General features: G+C 44.3%; 1 protein-coding gene across 4 annotated transcripts; it reads left to right on the top strand.

Moving 5' to 3' along the window:
- Positions 1-1,878: 1,878 nt before the first annotated feature.
- LOC123047298 (uncharacterized) lies at positions 1,879-12,999 on the top strand. Of its 4 annotated transcripts, none has more exons than XR_006422916.1 (24): positions 1,879-2,085; positions 5,308-5,531; positions 5,696-5,801; positions 6,134-6,235; positions 6,335-6,394; positions 6,513-6,591; positions 6,687-6,840; positions 6,925-7,048; positions 7,211-7,388; positions 7,538-7,566; positions 7,895-8,043; positions 8,120-8,222; positions 8,389-8,484; positions 8,571-8,623; positions 8,831-8,954; positions 9,180-9,242; positions 9,330-9,389; positions 9,503-9,664; positions 11,077-11,147; positions 11,237-11,330; positions 11,480-11,719; positions 11,824-11,904; positions 12,102-12,207; positions 12,522-12,999. XR_006422916.1 is itself a non-coding variant. In XM_044470803.1 (24 exons), the coding sequence occupies exons 1-24, from the start codon at positions 1,888-1,890 to the stop codon at positions 12,564-12,566; spliced, it is 2,595 nt and encodes an 864-aa protein (XP_044326738.1). In that variant the 5' UTR covers positions 1,879-1,887; the 3' UTR covers positions 12,567-12,999. The 4 variants fall into 4 exon arrangements, 3 of the variants coding, with proteins under 3 accessions (XP_044326738.1, XP_044326737.1, XP_044326739.1); XM_044470803.1 differs by having other exon boundaries at positions 6,690-6,840; positions 11,583-11,719; XM_044470802.1 differs by having other exon boundaries at positions 11,583-11,719.
- Positions 13,000-20,971: the final 7,972 nt, after the last annotated feature.

The following is a 20,971-nucleotide window of genomic DNA, read 5'->3' as shown; positions in this document are numbered from 1 at the left end:
CAAGCGCGGCGGCCGGAACAACTGCCGCCGTAACCACGCGACAAGAGCAGCGGCGGCGACGGGCGGAGACTACGGCAAGGAACGAACAATGTGCGACGAGGGTTCGCCCACAACAGAGAGAAACGAGAAACAGATCTCAAAACAGATCAAAAGGTATTACAAAACATTAGAAGTATAAGGACTAAAGTGAAAAAAGGAAAAACCACAAAGGGAAACCGGAAACCAGAAATCACGGGAGAAGCCGTGCGCGCGCCAAGTGTCACGCGCGGAGCGCATCAGAAAAGTCTCAGGAGCACTCCGCGCGTGACACTTGGCGCGCGCGGAGCGCTCCCCGACTAATCGTTGCGGAGAGCGCTCCTCAATTAGTGATTTCGAAAAGAAGTTGCCATCCCCATAGGTCCACTGGATATAGAATAGGAAAACGCTTTCACCCGGACAGCCGGCCGAGTTTGGATCGCACGCACGCCGTGTCGCCACGGGTCCTCGCCAGCACGTGTTGCCTCTCCCACAGTCGGTTGCCTATCCCACCAGCCCTTTTCTTTTTTTCTTTCTCCCTCCCTTATCGTCTTCCTCCCGTCACTCCCATCCCCGAGAGAGAGAGAGAGAGAGAGACCATGAGTTGTGACCAGCGGGGAACCCCCCTCGCCCCCTCCCATCCTTGCCATTTTTGTTGCGAAAGAGAGCGAGGACGAAGACCATGGGCTGTGATCAGCGGCGGCGTGAGGAGTTCATGGTGGCCGCGCTGCATCGACGGTGGGCTGCATCGATGGCGATTGCGTCGTGCGGCTCCGTGGTGCTACAACCCGCGGTTTACAAATGATGGAACCAAGGCTTCCAAATGATGGAAGCCCGCAACTGCTAGTGGTGACCACGCGGGGCGCGAGGTGCTGCAACCGGTTTGCCAGATGCTGGAACCACGACAACTTTTTGCTACAACCGGGTCAGCCCAGAGCTGGAACTGGCATCGATAATTGCTATCTGCCATGCAATGTGCAGGAACCCGAAGCGCGCTCACCGCTGACGGCAACCTTTTGTTGGAAGCAGTGTGTGTTCTTGCTGGAACTAACTATATTTTTGCTACAATCACCCCTGGAAGCTTTTCTTGCTGGCTTTGTTTTGCTGGAACCAGCTTTAGTTTTTCTGGAACCTAATAATTCTTTTGCTTCAACCGACAAATGAAAGATTTTTGTTGCTTGGCACTCCGGCCCATAGCGAGCTTGAGGCGGTGATGCTACCCGCGGGCTGGAAGCAGCCGGTGTCAGAGTTGCAACCGTGGTGACCATGACGAGTGCTACTCTGTTTTCTACTACAATTGGCAATGCTGCGAGCCAACCGGCGACATAAGGAGGTGGGTTGCCGGTGAGCATGGGGGCAAGGACGAGCGGGGCGGCCTAGGGGGGCGAGCGCAGTGTTGCGGGTAGCCGGCGACCGCTGACGCCATAGCTTCTAAGGGGAGAGGAAGGGGCAGATCGAACGGATGCAGGGCACTTAATCACACGGCCGGAAGTGGACCAGCCGAAGTATTAGGCCGGCGCATGGGCGCCTAAACAGAATATCCCTTTTGCTGCAGTAATCTCGGGGCCTGATACTGGATCGTAATTAACGTGATGAGGAAAATACTGACCCGTGCACGTGGGACGTGGGTCGATCGGTGGTAAATCAACGCGCCGTCGTATCTCGTACGGAGTACTACTTATGGTAACATGGTGCTGCATGATGCCCAACGTTAATGGAAATCATCCTTATCCAGCCCTTTGTTGAGACGTACTACTACGACGGTGTTATGTCGGAGTAAACGTTGTGACGCACGCTAAACCAGCCACTCCCTGCTTAAATTGAAGGGGAAGATCGATCGAGAGCCAGAGCAGAGCACAGAGACACAACAGGATGAGGGTGGCGGTGGTCGGCGGCGGGGTGAGCGGGCTGACGGCGGCGCACGAGCTGCTCGCCACGAGCGGAGGCGGCGTGCATGTGACCCTGTACGAGCAGGAGGAGAGCCTCGGAGGGCGCTCCAGGACGGTGGCCGTCGACGACGGCGCCGCCGGGTGCGTCAAGCTCGACCTCGGCTTCATGGGCTTCAGCCAGGTCGGTGGTGCACGTGTAGTTACGCTGCCTCATGCAGCCAGCTGCTGTACAATTTCCCATTCTATTCGTCCCTTGGTTTTGGGCCTGGCCGAGGAGCAAATCTTTAGGTCTAGCATTTTTACTGGCTGAGATATTGACATGTGCTGGCCGCGTGGAAGCGGCCATTAATTTTATTGATTCTACAACACTACTAATAACAAACGAAATCGATTTCATTAGGTCTAGCATTTTCTTTAGCACAAACTGTTTCGTTTTTAAATGGGTTTTGCTAGGTCTAAGCCAACGGAGATCCATGTGGATTTTGTTATTTTAGTTTCCTTTTTCTCATTGATTTTTTTAAGTTCCCTTTTCATTGCTTTATATAATATAAAGCGGGGGAAACCCTTTTTCGTAAAGTTCCCTTTTCTTATCTACTCCCTCCGTTTCAAAATAAATGACTCAACTTTGTATTAACTTTGTACAAAATAGATGACTTATCTATTTTGGGTATAAAGCTAGTACAAAGTTGAGTCATCCATTTTGGAACGGAGGGAGTATTATTTATATTCGCTTCATTGACTTTACATTTTTGGTTTCAAATTTTGTCTTGGCCACACGTAACTACAATTGCCCGTCAGCCTCTTCACAATTTTTTTTTAAAAAAAATTGCCTGTCAGCCGGCGAAATTGACTTACCCGAATGGTTCTCGAAATCGACTTACCCGAATCATTTTTCTGAGGCAACTTGTCAATAGTGAGCCATGGCGGAATTTTGGTGACCAAAGTGTATCTGCACCTGGGCATGAACTTTCCCTAAAAAAAACCTGGGCATGAACATTTTTTTTAAAAAAATAGGAAAAATATTCAAACAAAAGTAAAACATTTTGGAACTGAAGAAGCTCAAGTGTGCTAGGAGCATGCAGGGCAAATGACATTTGAGGAGTTCTAGGCAGAAGAAATTGTCTCTCAAAGAAACTTTAAAAAAGACATTTTATCGAGACAATTTTTTTCTTGGGTAGAACTCCTCGATTGTCATTTCACAACAAAACTTGCATGCCCCTAGCACACTCGAGCTTCTTCAATGCTAACTTTTTTTTGAACTTCATTGCTTTTTTTTGGATTTATTACTAATTCGTGAGAAGTAGACAAGTCTGGACTCATCTATCTATGGTTAATGAATAGAGGCCCCCCTTTTTACACCATATGAGCATAGGTGGCAATCGGGCCGGCCCGGGCCTTATATGGCCCGACACACACCTGCCTGGTATGGCCCATGACGACCCGTTTACAAGTGATCGTCTCGTGCCAGCATGTGGGCCTCACCTCGGTGGACGAGCACGACATGCATGGTAAACGCGTCGGCCCGACATGGACCTGCTTTTTGGCCTTTTTCGTGCATTTTTGACTTTTTGATCCAATTTTTCCCGAAACAAAGGAAAAAATTAGGAAACAATTTTAAAAGCTAAACGGTTGTACCATGTCAACCCGTGGGCATTAGCTCGGCAGCGAGCACGACGCCTGTCGTACCCAACTCTTATTCCCCGCGTAGGTTGGGGAATAGTCGCGTAACGCGCATCCCCCCTCTGGCACGCACAGCCATATTGGGCCGGCCCAGTTCTGCTTTTTACTGTGTGCCTCCCACCGATTACCAGTTTTTTTGTTTTTCTATCGGGGTTTTCTTCTTCCTTTTCATTTCATTTTTTCTTTCCTTTTTCAAAAAAATTCATCCATATTTATAAAACAGTTCATCAAATCCAAAAAATGGTCATATTTTTAGAAAAAAAACATCAAATTCATTTTTTTATCCATTTCCGAAAATGAACATTGAATTAGAAAATGTTCATAAAAATAAAAAATATTCATCAATTTTCAAGAAAATGTTCTTGAATTCAAGTTTTCTTCATCAGTTTCAAAACAATGTTCATCGAATTCAATTTTTTTATCAGATACAAGAATTGAATTCAATTTTTTTCATCAAATTCAATTCAATGTACAAAGTGACCACGCTCCCAGCCGTCGCCACGTATCGCGTGTTGGGCGCTTGCTTGGATTTTTTTTTCTGAACATGTATTCGTGTTTTACATTATTACTTCGGGAGTTTTCGGCGTTTCGGTTTGGCCTGGTTTTTCCTAGGTTATGGAAAGAAATAAAAGAATATGTGATTTTGATGCGCAAATTTACTTGTCGTGGAGGCACAGATTTTCTTCTGCTAACTATACCTCTCGGAAAAGGAAAAAAATGAGTCTTGGTATTTTTTATTTCCGTAAGAGACACAAATTTACTTCTCGTGGAAGCACAGATTTGCTTCCATGTCGAAGCAGTGTTCTAACAAGAAAAAGTGTTCTAAAAAAAGTGAAGCTCCCTTGCACAACGTCACATGGATTTTGTAAAAAAAAAAAGCGTTTGTCTCCCACCTTTCCACTGACTCACTCCGGCATCTGCTCCTCCTCCGCCGCGGCGGCCAACTTCTTCCACTCTGCCGGCGCCTCCCGAGAACCATTTCGACCACGCCGAAAGGAGTCCCATGACACCTTCGGCTTCCTCCGACGCAGGCGCCGCCACCGGGCCTCTCCCACCGCTGCCCTGTGTCTTCGCCTACCCTCAGCCGGCGCCGTCGGCGCGAAGACCGCTCCGGCGAGGTGCCTCCCCCGCACCCTCGTACAGGCTTGATCTGCAACATAGCTCCCCCGTCTCCCCGCTATATTTTCCAGTTCGTGCCCATTGCCCACCTGCTCATCGCACGGAAGGTGCTCGGTGGAATGCTTCTAAGCACAAAACTCATCCCAGTGTTTTCTAACTACAAATACTATCACATTTTCACGCTGAACCTTTACATTATTATTATCAGCACTGTTTGGTGTCTGATTGATTTCGCATCATGCCAACAACGCACTGTGCCGGATCTAGTCATGGAAATAATTAGAAAATATTGGAGTTGTTGCTTGTTAGGCTCAGCGAGCTCAATGGAGAGTTCTGCCTGTGGATTTGTGTTTCTGTTTTGAGGTGGTTGATTATTTTGCAGTGTTCGTAGCAAAATGTCCAAAATCGATACAACACTAGCTTAGGTATTATCCTTGGAAGGGAGCTGCATTGACTGCCCTAATTAAGACTCGTATTGTTATGTTTTCAATATAGTACTAAAATGCTTATGATTGGAAATGCAGTTGCAGCTCTATATTTTTATTTTATTCTGATTAATTTTTGTTCCTCACTAATATTTTTGTTGTCATATGCATCAATGCAGGTAACATATCCCCATATGGTGGAATGGTTAGAAGGCCTCGGGGTGGAGATGGAGAGTTCAGACATGTCTTTCTCAGTGAGTACACAACCGGATGGCAGCGGAGGATATGAGTGGGGCAATGGCTACGGTATCTCAAGCCTCTTGGCACAAAAAGCCAATATATTGAAAACAAGTTTTTGGCGCATGCTCCGTGAGATATTCAAGTTCAAGAACGATGCTCTGACGTAAGCAGTCCAGCCCCTCAGTTCTCATGTGCATCATGATATTTCCATTCGTAGCTTGATATATATATATATATATATATATATATATATATATATATATATATATGCCTTGTGTTTATATGTGTGATGACGATTAACTCGCTGGTTCAAAATTTGGCTTGAAGGTACCTGGAGAACCATGAACATAACCCTGATCTGGACTGTAATGAGACATTGGGGCAGTTCATTCAGTTGCATGGATATTCCCTATTATTCCAAGAGGCTTATCTTGTACTGCTTCAAATCTACTCACTTGCTTCTGCCCTTTTTTAGTGTATCCGGCAACCCTTCATTTTGGCAAAATCTCACATCAGGATTTCAGTTTTCAGTTTTTGATTTCAATTTTTGAATAGTCATGTAAAATTGTGAAGAGAAACTACAGTTTCAACTAAATATGGAAATTTTAGATGAAATATTCAAATTCTAACTTAAACCTTGGCCGACTCCTTAATGGTTAGTACATTCAATTTCCCAGCAACTTCGGTGCATTGCAGGGGTCAGTAATTAAAGATGGTTATTATGCAGTTTTGAGTTGGTGACCCGATAATATATATATGGTGCAGATTCCAGTCTGTGCAGGCATGTGGTCATCTTCATCACAAGGCGTTCTTAGCTTGTCCGCTTTCTTCGTGCTATCATTTTTCCGTAACCATGACCTTCTTCAGGTGCCTAGCTACTTTGTATACATGTTACATTCCCATTTCATTTGCATTCTTAATTCGTCTTTGTGCATTTGAAAGCTGATTAAGTCGCTGCACTCTCAGCTGTTTAGTTACCCCCAGTTGCCCACTGTCAAGGCTTGTTCGCAGTCCTTTGTAGACAAGGTAAGTATTACAACCCATATAGGCGGCGACAACAAGCTCGCACATGATCTCTATTTACTGCACTCTCTAGGCTTTAGCTGCAGCCTAATGCAGGGACTGAACAATGCAACTACCGCAGGTAAAAGGAGAATTGGAGAGCATGGGCTGTCGAATTAAAACAAGCTGTTGGGTCAAATCTGTTTCAAGCCTTGATGGAGGTACATACATGCGTTATTCTTTGTTGATTAACTGCCTGAGGTATATATATTATTGATTCACTAACTGAAACAATCCTCTATCTTGGCACTGACAGCAGCTGGCTACAGAGTCTTGGAAAATGATGGTTCAGAGGAAACATACGACAGTGTCATCCTTGGGGTCCATGCACCTAATGCTCTCAAAGTATTAGGAGCTGAAGCTACACATCACGAACTGAGAATTCTAGCTGCCTGTCAGTATGTCCAAAGGTAAAGCATGCCCAATGTTGCTAAATGAACACATAACTTAAGTTTGAGCTAATCTAGTGATTGTCTGATACATTTATGTTGCAGAGATATATACCTCCACCGTGATAAAAATCTGATGCCCCAAAATTCGTCCGCATGGAGTGCCTGGAATTTCCTGGGGACAACTAGCATGGGTTTTTCTGTTACTTACTGGCTAAACAAAATTCAGGTAAATTCGTTAATGCAGACATATTTTCATCACTTTAGAGCACACTGTAGAGCAGGCTCACGGAATAACAGCAAAATGGAAGCTTCAACCTAATATCTCCAGCAGTATGAATGGATTGCCTAATTACTAATTGTGGTATATTTGTTTTTTTTGCACTTCCAGAAAATTGAATCTGTCAGGCCTTTCCTGGTGACACTCAACCCCCCTCGTGTTCCGGATCATGTGTTGCTTAAATGGTCTACAAGCCTTCCTGTTCCTTCTGTGGCTGCGGCCAAGGCTTATCTTCAGCTTGATCAGATCCAGGGAAAGAGAGGAATATGGTTCTGTGGGGCATATCAAGGTAACCAGTCTCATGAATTTCAGTTTTTAGATAATTTATTTGTAATAACTTGCATGTAGTTCTACGATAGACTTTTACTACAATAAAGTTAGGTATGAAGTGATCTAAAGAACATAGGTCTCAAATGTCTCTTCTGCCTCGGATTGCAGGTCATGGCTTCCATGAAGATGGATTGAAGGTATTTCATGGACAACCTCTCCATTTTCCCTTTTTGATCTGTCTAGCATAATGAACATTCTGTTACGTGCTAAAATTGGCAAGGGTCTAACAAAGCTAAACATAACTAATCCTATCACAACCATAACTAACCATATCCTTGCTTACTAGTCGGCCTAAGGCCCAAGTTATTTCCAAGCTTCTCCTTTACTCATCTATGGGGGCTTTTTCCTGTTTACCCCATCCTGACATATATGCTTTTAGTTTCAATCACATAAAATTTAGAATGACTATTTCATGAAATAGATATATGAGGTCTATTTGTGTTTGTCACATATTGATCGATGCAGGCTGGGAAAGCAGCAGCTCAAGGTTTGCTTGGAAAGAAATTTCAGCTTCTGCGGAACCCAAAGCAGATGATTCCATCATGGACCGAGGCTGGGACGCGCCTTCTAGTTGCAAGATTTTTCAACCAATTCATAACCATCGGCAGCTTGATGTGAGTCCTTGTATGAGTTGCTGTACTACGTGGTGTCCAATTATGGGTATTTTTCACCTTGATAGTTTTCGTGCAGATTGGTCGAAGGAGGAGGTAGTGTGTTGAGCTTTGGTAAAGTTTGCGACAAATGCAGTATAAAATCTGTCATGCGAGTTCATGACCCCTTGTTCTATTGGAAGGTTATCTTCTCTTCTCTTTTCTGCGTACACATGCATTTTTTATTTTTCTGATTGGTGATATGTCCATGCGTGATTCTTTATTTCTTGTATACTCCAGTGCAATTGCTTTATCCAACCTTCACATTTGAACCACATGTGTTTATCCTGGCTCTCTGACGGCTTTCAGGTTGCAACAGAAGGAAACCTTGGCTTGGCAGAAGCCTATATTAACGGATGTTTCTCTTTTCTTGACAAGCGAGAAGGCCTTCTGAATCTTTTCCTGGTAAAACTATATCATAGTTCATGATCTTATTGGTAGAGCTATTTCTTCTTCATTTCAGATCAAATCCATAATCTATTTCTGTGCAGATACTCATTGTTAACAGAGATGTGCGTAGGAGCTGCAGGAGTGCCAGAAAAGGGTTCTAAACCTTCCAATTGTCCTTGTCCACTGAATTCCAATGAATTGTTTGATAAAAATGAAGTACTCCCTCTGGTCCATAATAAGTGTCGTGGTTTTAGTTCAAATTTGAACTAAAACCACGACACTTATTATGGATCAGAGGGAGTAGTATCTATGAATCTATGTATTTGTGATTAACCATGTATATTAAATTGTTTGCTTTCAGGAGTCGGTGGACACCCTTGCATGTAATAGCACGGTTGGCACATTCTAAATACATTTTACGCGAAGTCTCGAGGAAGAACACTGTGACACAAACTCGTCGGAACATCTCTCAGCACTATGATCTTGTCAGTACCCATGTCTCTTCTTTTGTTATTACATTCCATCAGGGTTAAGATAACTAGCTACATAGGTCAATTTGTAATACCAGAATAATTAAAGATCATACTGAGATTGAGATATTTGTGTTCCAAACCTTATAAAAATGATTTACTATCATTCATTACTTGCAGTACGTCTATACATACCAAATAATACTAACAGTTTGTCTTTGTTTTCATATATGTGTGCAGAGTAATGAATTTTTCTCGCTTTTTCTGGACAAATCGATGACTTACTCTTGTGCTGTTTTCAAGGTTTGGAAATCTTGTGATTTTATTCTGCAGCTTGTAAATTTTGTAGAGTAGTTTTATTAATTCACAGACTAAAATTAAATTTGGTAGATGGAGAATGAAAGCTTAGAAGTAGCCCAGCAACGTAAGCTTAGCCTTCTAATCGACAAGGTAGTACTTCCATATCTCTAGAACTTGTGTCATTAGATTGATTACCAATTAGACAATGCTGTGAACTTGATCTGGTGGTATTTCAACCTTGCAAAATACATATTCAACCAAAGGCTAAAGTCAAGAGGGGCCATCATGTTCTTGATATCGGTAGCGGCTGGGGAAGTTTAGCAATACAAGCGGTCAAACAAACTGGCTGCAAATACACTGGAGTCACTTTGTCAGCGGAGCAGCATAAATACGCAGAGAGAAAAGTCAGAGAAGCTGGCTTAGAGGTTAGTTCTATGTTACCCCCACCTTTATGCAATACATCTCCACTTTTATAGTTCAATAGTAATTACTGATCCACCATATGCATGTGTTCACTGAGAAAGTGTAGTGCGAGTATTTTAGCCTTTCTATCCTCTAAGCCTCCAGCCTTTCTTGTAATTGATGATATAAAGATGTGGAGAGTAAGGCTTCCTTACTCTCCTTTAGCAACAACTTTCCATGACCAATTCAGCCGATACTGTGGGGACAAACCACAATACAACAAACCTTTCATGGTTACATTCCTTTAAACAAATCGAGGATCAATGCCTACTCCACGTGCTGCGATGGCTTAGGCTGTTGTCCCATATCAAACCTTACATAGTTACATTCCTTCACACACATTTACCTTGGAAGAAGTAACTCGGTCTTGCTTGGTGGTGGTTGTACTTGAGGAATAATGCCCTTGCAGCGCTGGCTTTGTGCGTCCATGCGTACCACCAAGTGGTTAAGATTTGGGGTGCCTCCTGCCCTGTGCGGTCCACCCCGATCCCATCCCCCGCCATTGCCATGGTCATCACGGCCTCCACGCTTGTCACGACTACCACACTCTTCAGGACAACACCATTCTTTTTCCCCTCCGTACCTTCCTTGACCCTCCCCACCATCTGCTTGCAACGAGTATTGTCGTCCCTTCGTCTGTGAAGGGATCAACAACATCTTGTAGGACTGCAAATCACGAACTCCAGACCTCACTACCTCCCTTTCAACTCCCCCGCCGCCGCCTTGGTCACCACCAACCTGGTTAAGGTTCACGAGAGTGGAATGGGATAGATTGGGTAAGCAGCTGGCACATATAACCCTGGGTCCAGCCAGCCCACTGGAACCGAAACGTAGTACCCTATGCACCTGCCAGCATCATAGTTTAGCTTTGTCTTATCTAATTTATGGTTTCGCCGCTATGTGTTAGTATTCAATACATTTGTAGAATTTGGCGAGAAGAGTTGTCGATTAGTTTGGAACTGAAGTATACATTTAGTTAATCAAGATTTCTCTAAGTATTTGGATTAAAGGGAGTCAGTTTTACTATTTTTTTGCTTCCAAATATCTTCCGCAAGAGAGAAATATATTTTGAGAATGGCATGTGGAAATAATAGACATGTACAGTAAAAATCAAGGAAATAGGCATGCTGTCGTAAAGATCCAAGGATCCAAGCATGTTACTGTTTTGGAAGCTTTTTTCATTGTTATTTTGTTTTTGCGAGATTTTCTAGCACACCTTTTTTTCAGGTTAGCTGCTATGTAATTTTAACATATTATAAATTTATAATTGATAGAAATGCATAGAGAATTAGTATTGTTTCATCCCCAGCTTACTTTGGGAGGGTGAAATCCTAGTTAGCAATTATACTGTCTATTGTTATTAACTTTTATATAGGACCACATAAGTTTTATGCTGTGCGACTACCGTCAAATACCACCTTGCAAGTATGATGCAATCATAAGCTGGTAAGTATTACTACATTACGACTGTTCACCGTGAATTGGACAATGCCCATATGTGTGGTTATACTTACGTATTCGTCTCTGTAAATCAGCGGTATGATCGAACATGTTGGCCATGAATACATGGACGAATTTTTTGCCTGCTGCGAGTCTTACTTGGCAGAAGATGGCATATTGGTTCTCCAGGTTAGTGCATGACAAATATCATTGTTAATAAATGTATTTCCAAACAGCCTTACGGACGGCTTCCACTATCACTACAAACAACAACTTAGTATATGCTTATTTGCGGTGCACAAGAACGAGGATTAGACCTTCTTCTTTTGGATTGTCAGGAAAACCCAATGAAACATACTCCTTCCTATCCAAGCAAGACCTTAGGCTTACACGATCATGAACTAACGATTATCTGCAAATACATACATGTGCATTATTTAGTTCATCTCAGCTCCAGAGGAACGGTACGAGCAATACAGAAGGAGGACAGACTTCATAAAAGAATACATATTTCCTGGCGGTTGCCTTCCTTCTTTGGGCCGTGTAATGTCTGCAATGACCACATCATCAAGGTTCTGGTACGTTTTACATCAATCCATCGATGCTTGATTGGTTACTTCATGGCCATGGATGGATCTCCACTGATTAAACCCTCCCTGTTCTTGTTGCGCACCGAGTGTAGCATAGAGCATGTGGAGAATATTGGGCCTCATTACTACACAACTCTGATGCACTGGAGGGACAACTTCATGACCAACAAAGAGTAAGTATCACTTGCCATTCACTATAGAAGAATACCGTCCAGTTAATTAGGAATAACTTGGCGAAAGCGAGACTAGCGCATATATCATATGTTCATTACGCAAGTAAATTTGTTATGACGATTATATACACATATTCATACTTCACAGTTGGTTGCTCAGTTAGTATTAATTTCTTATTGCTTTCTTTTTCTTGCAGTCAAGTTTTAGCCCTGGGCTTCGATGAGAAGTTCATCCGTATATGGGAATTCTATCTCATATACTCTGCAGCTGGTTTCAAGTCACGAGCAGTTGGAGATTACCAGGTACGTACATATGTATGTATGCTCACTGTGTATATACATTTACATATGTAGTTTCCAGACAAATGGAAGTCATATACTCCCTCTGGTCTTTAAAAGATCACATTGTGGGAAATTAGCAGGGTCTCCAAAATGCAGCGACCATTAATTTTCACTGCAGTAAATCATACAATTCAATAAGATTGTCAAATGATGAAAGTGTTTTCTTGAGAAATACCTAAACATGTGGTTTTCACATATCAGATCAGAACATTTTAATTATATCTGAATCTTCACCTTTTCGTGATGCCTGGCTGACATATATATACTGCATGCAGGTTGTTTTCTCTCGCCCAGGCAACCGTCGGCTAGCCCAGCCTTGATGGCTGAAGACAGCGTATCCTTCTCCGTTCGGCTGTGTCGAACTGCTACTTCTCTTACGACCTTTCAATAAGTCAGCCCTAGAATGGCTTGTTCGTACGAGCCGCCTGATCTGGTGGTTTGGTGATCTATCCTGTTTTAATCACGCAATCATTAGTTTTTCATGGCAGTGTTTTGTTATCTATCGATCATTAGTTTTCCGTGGCAGTGTATTGTTATCTATCAATAATGCAAGTGTTACATTAGATTGGTTACTGGATTTGAGAATTGTATGGAAGGAACTGATTTGTGGGGGGTGTACCGAAGCAGAAGTGTCTTTCTTATTGTAGAGTAACCAGAAGATACTTCACGCTCAGTTGCGGAGATTGGTTGCAATATTGTTTTTTATGAGACTTTATGGTTTGAAACATCAATATATTAATGAATAATATGAAAGTTGGAACAAAAATGTATGTAATTTGTTTTAATTGTTGAAAATGGTCCTTTTCACATGCATGTTTGTATTTTTTTTTTGGAATGCATGTTTGCATTTCGATATGGGTATTTTCCGTTCATTTTGCATGTCGATGTGGCGTGTGTTCTTATTGAGAGAAATACATTACGAGGATTGAGATGACACGCGTGCATGTTGAAGGAAATAGGTCAATGAGGATCGTCTGCTTTTTGTAGTAGAGAAGTGATGGTCGAATATCCAATTCGGCTCCCGAGCTTGTCTACACCCTGTGAAAAGTAGATTCAAATAAAATACTAGAAAATTCAAAAAAAATCAAGAATATTTATGGTGAAAGATGCTTGAATGTGTGATGTCCGTGCCAAGTTTTAGCTCATTCAGACATCTAAGTAGCTCCCAACAAAAAAAAACAGCTCTAAACAGTCCAAAACAGTAAACTTTTTCACATACCTCAAATTTGCCTCTTTTGCTGAGGGCTCGTCAGATGTTCAAATGCGCTGAATTTTTGCATGGACATCACGAACTCACGCATCTTTCACCACAAAAAAATTGGGATTTTAAAAAGTTTTGTGAATTTATTGTTCACTTGGGAGCCAAAACACCACGTCCAGTGAGGGTCATCTACTTAGTTACTATATAGAATACTAGTGCCCTTAATATATTTTTCTAACTTAAAAAATATTCCTTAGAAAAATATGTTTTCGACTAGGTAATTGCCCGTGTGTGCAACTGATATAAATATTGTAGTATGTTCGCCTGTAGTTTACAGATTCTATAAATAAATAAAGTCTTTGCGATAACCTGTCTGTGATTTAACTGTGTAAATAAGTTTTAGGATTTTAGTTGATAAATACTTATATTTTGTAAAATAACGTTGTGGCTTACCAAAAAAAACTTAAATTTACATGATAAGTTAATAAAAGGCGAGGTAAAAAAAATAAAGAGAGGAAGAAATGAAGGTATGTAAGATTGGACGAAGGGCGAGGTGGACGAGAGAACCATCTGTTCTTTTAAGTAGGAAGGAAGGGAAGAGATTCAGTCGCCCACATGTAATAACATCTATCTCAATAAGGAAATTATCTTGTTATTTTCTTTGAACACAGTACAAACGCAAGCGCTCATACATACGTGCATACACTCGTCCCTATAAATGCACACATGTGCACCTTATCCCTATGAGCACCTCCGAGAGACCGAGCCGGCATATTATCTTAAGATTTACGAAGTCACTGTAGGTGTCTCGTCATCGACAAAAACATCTCTTTTTACTGAAAACGCAACGCCGGAAATTCTAAAATAAATTCAAAAATAATGCGAGCGGCTGATCCCGGGTGGTACGTACGTGTTCACGAGGACTGTCGGTCGATCTGTCTGCACGCGGTTGACCGTCTTAATCAAGCATGGCTGCTACCAGTGCACTGACAGGATCATGCATATGCATGCAGGCGAGTGCACAGTACGTACTGACGACCGCTTTCACGCACCGCCGTGCATCGATTTTAACTTCGTTTTTTTTGCCATTTATGGTACGTCGTTATGCACGATGTGATCCTCTGAGCCGGCCGGCGGCGGCGGGGCCTGCTCCTGCTTTCACCTCGGTTTAGGTGGCCGCTGGCGGACACGAGATCCCGCGGCAGCGGTCGGAAGGCTCTGCGGCGCCGCTCGCGCCTCGAGGCGTTGGGTTGGTGGCTGCTGGCTGGTGGACGGCGGTTTCAATTACGGTGTTGTGCTTTAAGAGTATTATTATAAAGCCGGACGCCCTAATCCATCTCATGTGTTCGGGTAGGCTGTCCGGTCACTGATCGTCACAAAATACCGATCGAATCTGAGCTCTCAAATGAGTCTCAAACGTTCAGGCTAACCGGCACCTTTCATATCCATCTCAAATGTAGGGCAGATATGAGACGGTCCAGGCACGTTCTGGCGCGTCGGCCAGGTCAGCCAGGCCCATTGCTGACCCACCCCGACCCCAAAAAAAAACCTCCGACAGAAACCATATCTCACTCCGCTCCCCTTCACTTTCCGACGCTCCCATTTTTTCAATCTGCCAAATCCCTAGCGCCGGCGAGCATGTCCAGCACCGACAACCACCCCGACGGCAGCTTCGGAGATGAGGAGGAGCTGGCGCTCCGTATCGCGCTCGAGGGTCAACACGGGCGGCAGCTCCAGGTCCGGTGCGACGGCCCCCTATCGCCCGTGGCGGCAGCGCCGATGCTGGCGCCATCCTTTCCACCCCGCGCGTGGATCTTCGAGGCCTGTCCGATCTGCTCGTCCCGCCCGACGGCCTCCTCCACTGCCGGTTGCTGCTCTGCGCGGGCAGCGCTGGGTTATAGTGCCCGCTAAGCCGACGCCGCGGATGCGGACTCCGGAGTCGGAGGCACGAGCTGCCCGCCACGAGAGGCAGAGGGCAAGGGAGATGGCGGGCGGGTCTGATGGGTCTGCGCAGTCCGCCCGCCGCCGCCGGGTACCCGACGAGGAGGACCGTCTCTTCGAGTGGGCGTGCCGCCGGTCACTGACTGAGGCGGAGAAGAAGGCCCAATAGCTCCGGAGGCTCAACGCCAAGCAGCTCCGGCTCGCCATTGAGCAATCCAAGCGGAAGGAGGCGGAGGCAGCAAGGGAGGCGGCGAGGGTGGCCAAGCTGAAGCGCAAGCAAGACCGCGTCATCCGACGCTTGCAAAGCTACATCGTTATCTCCGATTCTCCTCCTCCGACGGGTCTGACGGCTCCGACGTGGACCCACTTCCTGCCGTGGACTCCTACAGCTGCGCCGGCGACCGGAAGGGCAAAGGGCCGACGAGGAAGTGGTGAAGATCCGTCTTTATTTCAAGTTTTTAGTTGTAGTTTGAACTTATCCACCGTATTATGTGTATTATGTAAACTTTGGCTTGATGAATTGATTGTGCATTTGTATGTCCGCTCATGATCTACGTAATTTTTATCAACGTTGCATGGTTTAGTATGAATACAGGGGACGGAATATGTGATACGTGGGTGTGGAAGCGCTGATATAGGGAGTGTCCGGTCAATGGCCCATGGATACGCGTGTCCTTGGGCATTTGAGGGACCGGATTTGCTGTGTCCGGCTGTAGATGCTCTAACGTTGTGGTGTTGGAGTGGCGCTGCAGTATTCACTGTTTAACGTGGTTCCGGTTCGTCGGTGCAGTGAAGATGGAGTTCAATCTGCGTTTTGTAGATTGTCGGTGGCTCTCCATCTTGAAAACGATTGCGGGGTATTTCAGGCGGTCCCGCACACCATTCTAAAAACGATTGCGGGGTATTTGGAACACATAAATCTTGAAAATGGTTGTGGGGTATTTGGAATGCACTTCATCCTGAAAACGATTTCTCGCGAGCACGCTATTTTTTCCACCCACTTTTTTTAAATCATCCAGGCCCCGCCGCACCCCATCACCGTAGCGTCGTCTTATGACTGCTTTCGACCGTGTGAACCATGCAGACGTCGCCATGGACGCCACCTCAACCCTCGGGGTCCCGATCTGTCGGTTTGTAGTCGGATCCCACAACTTCAATGGTTGCTGTACTTTCCGCGCCTTTGATCACCGTCTAACATCGCCCAAGCCAGCACCTCGTCCACCTTGCCGGCGACGAGGTGGAAAACCCTATGCAGCCGCATGCAGGCACCGGCCTCTCCCCGCCAGTGCCGCAACGATCCTCAACGAGTAGACCGAAGAAGACAACGACTTGTCGCGCCCGATCCTCTTCTTCCTTCGTGCCGGCGGCTGGCAAAACTCGGACGCCTTTCCAATCAGACACGGAAGCGGTGACCACCTTGTTTTTGTTTGTTTGGTTGAATGCGGCGTGCCCACAGAAAAATGTTTGTGATTTTGGGGGATCGATGGTGGACGAATCATGTCTTAGAGAGTGCCATTACTCTTGTGAGGGGATGACAAGAGATTTCTCTTGATGCAGCGAGGGAACTAAGTGACCGCGCCCTCCTAGGGGATGATGAACACACGGAAGAACAGGGTGGTGAGCGCGCTGGGAACATATGATTTTGGAAGCATTCAAAGTGTTTGCATGAAGAAAATGAAGAAGGATGGAGTCTGGCATAACATTTGTAGTAGGAGAAGCGACATCACTATATCGTCTTGAGAAAGAGGACTGGTGTGAAGAACCTTCTATGTCGTCAACAACTAGGACCATCATAATTAACCCAAGAATCTGTTTGCAGCCAGTAATTGTAATGGCTTTCTTTTATTAGAGAGAGTAGTTAAGTCTTTAAATATCTTGAGGGCCCAAAAACCCAACTCTGCCTTACGTAAACTTGCTATCCTCCAAAGCATTATGGTGCATGCACCAAAGCATACATGCAATATAGCGACACGACGACTCTCTTAGAGTTGATCTAAGGGCTTGTTAGGTGGAGAGGCTCAAAGCTCCAGCGAAGATCTTATCCTTCGATGATGGTGATGAAGGCACTCAAGGATGTCTTCCTTTTCTTCGAAGGCATTGTGTGCAGTACCTCCTCTTTACTGGATCATGCCGGTTCAGCGCGGAGGAGTGATGAAGGTCGTTGGTGTTGCCGAACAGACACTCTCGAGGATTGGTGAGGTGACTGTGCGCGGTTCTAAGCGAAAGCTTGTTTTTCAACGGGGTCAATGTCGATGACGACAACATGCACCCACAGACGTCGTTTTCCTCCTCCTTGAGACGTTTCCGAAGATCTTTCTCAGTATCCCCAGGCGGCGGTCATATGGTGGTTGAGGTCTAGCTAGGGCGACTCTGGTGGGTTCTTTCTCTTCTTTGTACTTCTGTTCTTTGTGGTTTTCATTCTAGTTTCATTCATAAATTGATTCTATGAATTTTAGTTGTCTTTCATTGTTCGTGTGAAAATGGCAGACCTTCCGCCGTTGAAAATACTACTAACCCCGTTCCATATTAATTGACACAAATAAATATATCTATCACAATGAATATATCTAGCACTGAAATACGTCTATGATATATCTATCATAATGAATGTATCTAACTAGCACTAAATATGTTTAGATATATATGTTTGGGCGTCAAATTAACACGAGACACGCCTCTAAATATATTCGTTTGAGCGTCAATTATTACGAGACGGATGGAGTATTACTCGAGCATGCGGGGATACACTGCGTTATGCATGCACACCAGGCGAGGGACACGTACGTACGCAGCGTCCACGTGCTACTAGCTAGCTAGCTGTGGTCGATGACAGAGACGAGACGTGTTGGAAGCCGGCACGTAGTCGCGTATCGAGCCAACCAACCATGTCGGCCGCCTGAGGCGCTGCTGCGCAGTGCAAATGGCCACAGTGCATTTGCCGCAGAAAGATGATACAGTGCGTGCCGACGAAAGCGGTCAGTGTCACCACGCACACATGCTTGAGCATGGACAGCAGGACAGGGCCGCATGGACGTTCGACGGCGGCAGGTCGGCGGTCGTGGCAATGTCGTGAGCCCGTGCCGTGCCGGGTCCATCTCCTCCTGCACGCAGTATGCATGCTGCGGCTAGCTTAATTCGTTCGTCTTTTCAGTCACGAGGCCTGCCAAAAATCTTGTGGTACAGCTTGCTCGATCGATCTCACGCCGGCCCATGGGCACACGGTGCACCAATCGTCGAGCATGGAAGCGAGCCCGTGTAGATAGATACTGCTGTTGGCCTACAGAACCAGACTCTATCACCCTCGCTTTTAGTTCTCCTGACGCTGACCTTGTCGTCATATACTACAGTATGTAAGAAAAAAACGAATGGTATTTTTTACTGGTATAGTGTCGATTTACTGCTCCTAAGAATTTCTCATTGGGTTGCATGAACGACGCTGGAAAGAAATACGTACAACAAATGTGTGACCGAAAAGACGGCGGGTGGCGAGGGCCGGGTTGATGGCGACTGAAGCAAACGTGCCGGAACAATGTGTTGGTCCGGATCAATCCTTATTAGATTGGGATCGCGCCTTGACGCGAGGGTGTCGGTCCCAATATTTTGTTCAAGCAGGTAATGCTAAGTCAGTAGTAATCCAGACTGCCATATTCTAATTTTGTTGTTGGCGGGTGGTGTATAGCTCAACACATTACCTGGATGTAAACAAAGTACAATTTTTTGCAAGAGTTATCAAATATAAGATCGTCTTTATAGATAGTGTAACTGTTGTCAACATATCCTGACGCATTGTCTGGTCCATCCCATAGGTGCAGCATGCCTAATCCTAAATAATGACATAATGCCAGATCCAAAATAAAAAGAGCAAAGTAGCTGCCTATGATAGATTGCTATTTGATTAGGCAGCATAAAGACCCAAGCAAGGAACAGTAATAGCCCATGTCAATAGGTCCACAACTATACATTCATTACAGAAGATAGAAGGTTCACAACTATACATTCATTACAGAGGATAGATGTTTAATAGAAGCAAGTCAGATTCCAGAATAACAAAGAGCAGAGTAGCTGCCCTTTGATAGATTCTATTTGATCAAAAAGGCATAAAGACTCAATTCATAGCATACAAATGGTTGTCCACGACAATAGGTTCACTACAATATACCAAAAGCAAGAGATACATCATAACAACAAAAGTACATCGAAAGGTGTAGCTTATACCGATGCATCTTAAGCTCATAGCAAGCACGCAACTTCCCATGTAGAGTATATGTCCTGGCAAGAAGAGAAAAGGAGTTGGAGCACCACGATACATAATTTATAAGACTAAAGAGGACTACAATATCACAATAATTTAATGGAGCAATTGTATGCCTACTCATGATCTCAACAGATGCGACTTTGGTACATGTATTTATTTCATCATTTTTCATTTGAATAATCGATCTTAAATCTATGATGGTGTAGTTTGGTTATAATCAAATCAATCAACCAGCTATGCAGGTATGATAGTTATCAACAAAGAGCTACTAAAACCAAGGTATAGTCAACCTAATAATTAATGCCCTGGCTTTGATTAATGTAGCAGCCACGACCGACAGCCATGCAACAGCAATTTTCTGCTTCATCTCCTAAAGTGTCCTGGTTCAATGATATAGAAAAAATTAGACACATGTGAAAACTGACATCTTTTAAAATTAAAGCGTGGGGTGGTCATATTTCACATACTTGTAAATTGCTTTCAGATCATCTGGAATCTCGGTGATCTTTTGGACAGAGACATCTTTCTAGATAGTATTATTTTTTAGGACAGCAGACCAGATATAAAGTTCAGTAGTCTGTCGATTCATTTCAAAGGATGCAAAGAACAACTGCCGAGTAGGGTGGCTCACCCACTGTTGTAGGTGTTGCTTGGAGGTGCCGGCAGATGGACGTGTTGTATTGGCCACCAGATCCAGCGCACGCGCAAGCTCGATGGGGAGCAGCGGTGCGAGAGCTTCGATGTCGCGGAGGCTCACCTCTTCCTCGTTGGGATCCTCCGTGCACACCTCGTCCTCCGCCGCTGATAGAGAACTATAGACTATGTGTATACGATGTGATTGGCAAGAGCTAATACTAAGTAGGATTAGATAACTACTTTGATAACCATCACAACTTGCCAACGTCCTTAGTCTATCTAGATTTCTGAAAGTAAACACCATGGGTAATTCATATAAATTTGCATCATCCAGAAATCTTTGATGTGTCCTTCAAGAATATTAAAGCAGCTCAACTGGGCAAGAATCTGCCTTCAAATACTTCCAGAAGGAAGATTTCAATAGCAATCTTGGAATAGTTCCGGTGTGATATATTTGAAACCTTCAAGCAACATTTTCGCCCATATAACCGAAAGCTTACCAAGAAGAAAAATACTAAAAATCAACTTAGGTTGCCAGTCAAATGTTCAGCCCAACGATGATTATTTTTGTAGCAGCACAAAGAACTAAAAGTTAACACTTCCATGCAGCTAAGAATTTAAAATTGGATGCCCAAAACATATGTGGATTGAACTTCCTTAAAATAATGGTGATGCAAGCCTTCCTAATATAG

The sequence above is a fragment of the Triticum aestivum genome, chromosome 2B (genome assembly GCF_018294505.1).
Source record: "Triticum aestivum cultivar Chinese Spring chromosome 2B, IWGSC CS RefSeq v2.1, whole genome shotgun sequence".
In the NCBI taxonomy this organism is placed as follows: domain Eukaryota; kingdom Viridiplantae; phylum Streptophyta; class Magnoliopsida; order Poales; family Poaceae; genus Triticum; species Triticum aestivum.
This window is presented reverse-complemented; position numbering and strand designations above follow the sequence as displayed.